Source organism: Gekko japonicus, unplaced genomic scaffold (genome assembly GCF_001447785.1).
Source record: "Gekko japonicus isolate JY-2015 unplaced genomic scaffold, Gekko_japonicus_V1.1 scaffold15, whole genome shotgun sequence".
In the NCBI taxonomy this organism is placed as follows: domain Eukaryota; kingdom Metazoa; phylum Chordata; class Lepidosauria; order Squamata; family Gekkonidae; genus Gekko; species Gekko japonicus.
In genome coordinates, this window is record NW_015165830.1 from 2,403,326 (window position 1) to 2,406,349 (window position 3,024).

Consider the following 3,024-nt stretch of genomic DNA (forward strand, 5'->3'; position numbering starts at 1 on the left):
CAGCTGTAGGCTTAGACGTGTTCCAGATGGCATTCACTCGGCTTGGCTTTATGACGTCAGCTTTTTCCGGGACTTCTTCAAGTCGCAGCGCCGCACTGCCACCGCCTGGCCGGATCGGCCCATCGCAGGCTTCTTGATGCCGAGGAGATCTTTCGAGGCTTCCGAGCTTAGGAGCTGGACATTCCATTTCGCCGGCTAACACCTCCCCCCACCGGGGGAGTTTAGTGTGCCCACCCTCTCTAAGGAGTGGTACCCATTGTATCTACTCGCCGAAGCTTTCGAACCGCTGGGTGGACGGCGAGCTGGGGACAAGGCTGGTAGCTCACACCAGCACAGGCTAGAACTGACAGCAGTTCTGTTCAGTTCAGATGTTACTGTAACCAGAGGATAAATCCTCTGTGCCACCGCTCCCCATAGGATAGGGATGCCGGCCTCCAGGTGGGACCTGAGGATCCCCCAGAATTACAGGTCATCTCCAGTTCCCCTGGATAAAATGGATGCTTTGGAGGATGGACTCTGTGGCATTGTACCTAAATGAAGTCCCTGTCCTCCCCAAGCTCCACCCCCAAATCTCCAGGAGTTTCCCAACCTGGATCTGGCAATCCTTCCGCCCATCCCATAGATTAGTTTAAATCAACTTTCAGATAAGGTAACAGGTCACCAGACCACAAATGTGTTTGTTTTTTTAAAATGTTTATTTATTTTATTTATTTATTATTTGTATTTATAGCCCGCCTATCCCGCGAGCAGGCTCAGAGCGGGTAACATCATAAAACATACAATAAATACAATTAAAATGAAACAATTTAAAATTAATAAACATTAAAACACAGTCAGACTTCTAACAAATCAGCTGGCTGCAGGTTCCCTGGCATATTATTTGGGCTGATAAGTAGATGGGTGACAACCCCCTCAGGGAGGCCATATAGAGTCGTCCGCAGCCTCAACCTTCATTTATACCCTGCTTTTCTTTCCTAAGGGAACTCAAAGCAGCTTACATCGTTCTCCTCTCTGTTTTATCCTCACAACAACAACCCTGTAAGGTAGGTTAGGCCAAGAGTGTGGAAGACTGGCTCAGGGTCACCTAGCAAGCTTCCATGGCAGAGCCGGGAATTCAGACCTTGATCCTCCAGATCCTATTCCAATTTTACATGCACGGTTTCATGTTGAGTGTGGGGATACTGAAGGAGGAATGCAGGCTGGAGCTTTCATGGTGGCTAGAAACCTCCTTTTTGTGAGTGATATTTTCAGTCTTCCAAGGGATCCTGCGTTAGCAGCCTGAGGCTGCACCATTTGCCACTCGCAGTTTCAGTTCTGCTGGGACAGATTCCCTGAGGTACTGCTAGGGTTGCCAGGTCTGGGTTGGAAAATACCTGGAGACTTTGGGGGTGGATCCAGGAGAGGGTGGGGTTTCGGGAGGGGAGGGGCCTAAGCATGGTACAATGCCATAGAGTCCACCCTTCAAAGCAGCCATTTTCTCCAGGGGAACTGAGCTCTGTCGTCTGGAATTCAGTTGTAAATGTGGGAGATCTTAGGGTTGCCAACCCCCCCAGTTTGCCAGGGGTCCCCCATTTTGGGGGGGGTTCTACCCGCCACCGGCCAGATGGCCGGCGGGGGAAGCCCCACCCCCAACACCCACAGCCACCCATCTCTCTCCCTTTAAGGGTGTGCAACCCGTGTTTCATCCCAAGCGCGAACTCCGCAAGCTTGCAGGGAAAAGCCAGCTTCGTTCTTAAAAGGGAAACGCAGCTTCTCTTAAAGGGGAAACGCCAGCTGCCGGCTACTTTAAGTGCAGGGAACTGCTGTTTCTGGAGATCCGGCACACGGCCGGGTGGGGGTGGGGGCGGCAGACGTCCCCAACGTGACGTCATCACATTGGGGATGCCCCACCCCATCCAGGAATGCCCCCAAAGTCCCCCGCTGGGGGTGGAAGATGGACTTGGCAACCCTAGGAGATCTCCAGGCCCCACCTGGAGGCTGGCAACCCTAGGTGCTGCACCTAACTTGCAATGGACATTGCTCCGGGCCACAGCACTTGCCTTCTTATTCTCTATCCCGCTCTCATTGGGCTTTAAATGCACTTTTGGTTGCCCCAGAAGACTGAGATTTCAGCAGGGACAGTGAGCCTGGTGCTAGTTCAAGGCTTCCCATTAACTTCCACTATATTTCCTTTTCCCTCTTCTTTGGCAGCAGTTTCTTCTTCTGTGTTCATTGTGGCTATTTTGGTGCTGCTGCTGCTTTTGTATCACCGAGACCCTCTGTGCTGCCAGTTCCTGTGCTCCTGCCGCTTCTTCCAGAACCCCAGCCAATATGTAAGTATCGCCTTCTGCCCTTTCCCAGCAGTTTGATCTATCTGCTTTGTCTACCCAGCACCCCAGTCCCTCACCTCCCACCCTCGAACTTGGATAAGCAGCATTATTTCTTTGTGCCTTGCTTGGATTGAAAGGAACCCCTGTTGCACCCACCATGTGCCTTGTGCAGGGTACCTTTGCCAGGCCTGACTGCACTGTTTGCTCCCAATAGCCTCATTTGTGCTCTCCAAGGCTATTTGTGGTTCTTTCCTGCTGGCTTACAGTGCTGTGCCCCAAAGGAACTCTGAACCTCCCTGCTCATTTCTCACTCTGTCGACAAACAAAGCCCTTTCACCTGAGCCTGTCCCCAACTGGCGTCTTTTGAGTCAGGATTGTCCTGTCAGGGGGTCCATTATCCAAGTGTGAGAGCTGGGATAAGGAAACGCTTTGGAGGGACTTCTGTCACCAGGGCAATGACAGGCTCCCTCTGCGCAAAAAAAGAGAAGCCCCTCCCTGCCCTCTCCAGCACGCTTTTTTCCAAGCCAGGCCCCCTTCCTTTTGCAGGGACGGAGCTCAGCAGGGAATGCTACTGTAAGGCACCGGGTAAATACAGACAATGCCACTTTCAGCTGCTGGTCTCCCAGCAACCGGCATTGTACTTTCCACAGCTCACGAATTGGGAACAGGCAGCAAGAGAACATGTTCTCCTTAGTTCCTCCTCCCCTCTCCTCAT

At 52.2% G+C, this 3,024-nt stretch overlaps 1 protein-coding gene across 2 annotated transcripts in view; it reads left to right on the forward strand.

Moving 5' to 3' along the window:
* The window catches only part of LOC107110060, a 44,248-nt gene that overhangs the window by 5,345 nt on the left and 35,879 nt on the right, over positions 1–3,024 (forward strand). For both annotated transcript variants that reach the window (XM_015410779.1, XM_015410780.1), the window contains exon 2: positions 2,194–2,312. In XM_015410779.1, coding sequence (XP_015266265.1) covers positions 2,194–2,312 — 119 coding nt within the window. The remainder of the gene's footprint in view (positions 1–2,193; positions 2,313–3,024) is intronic.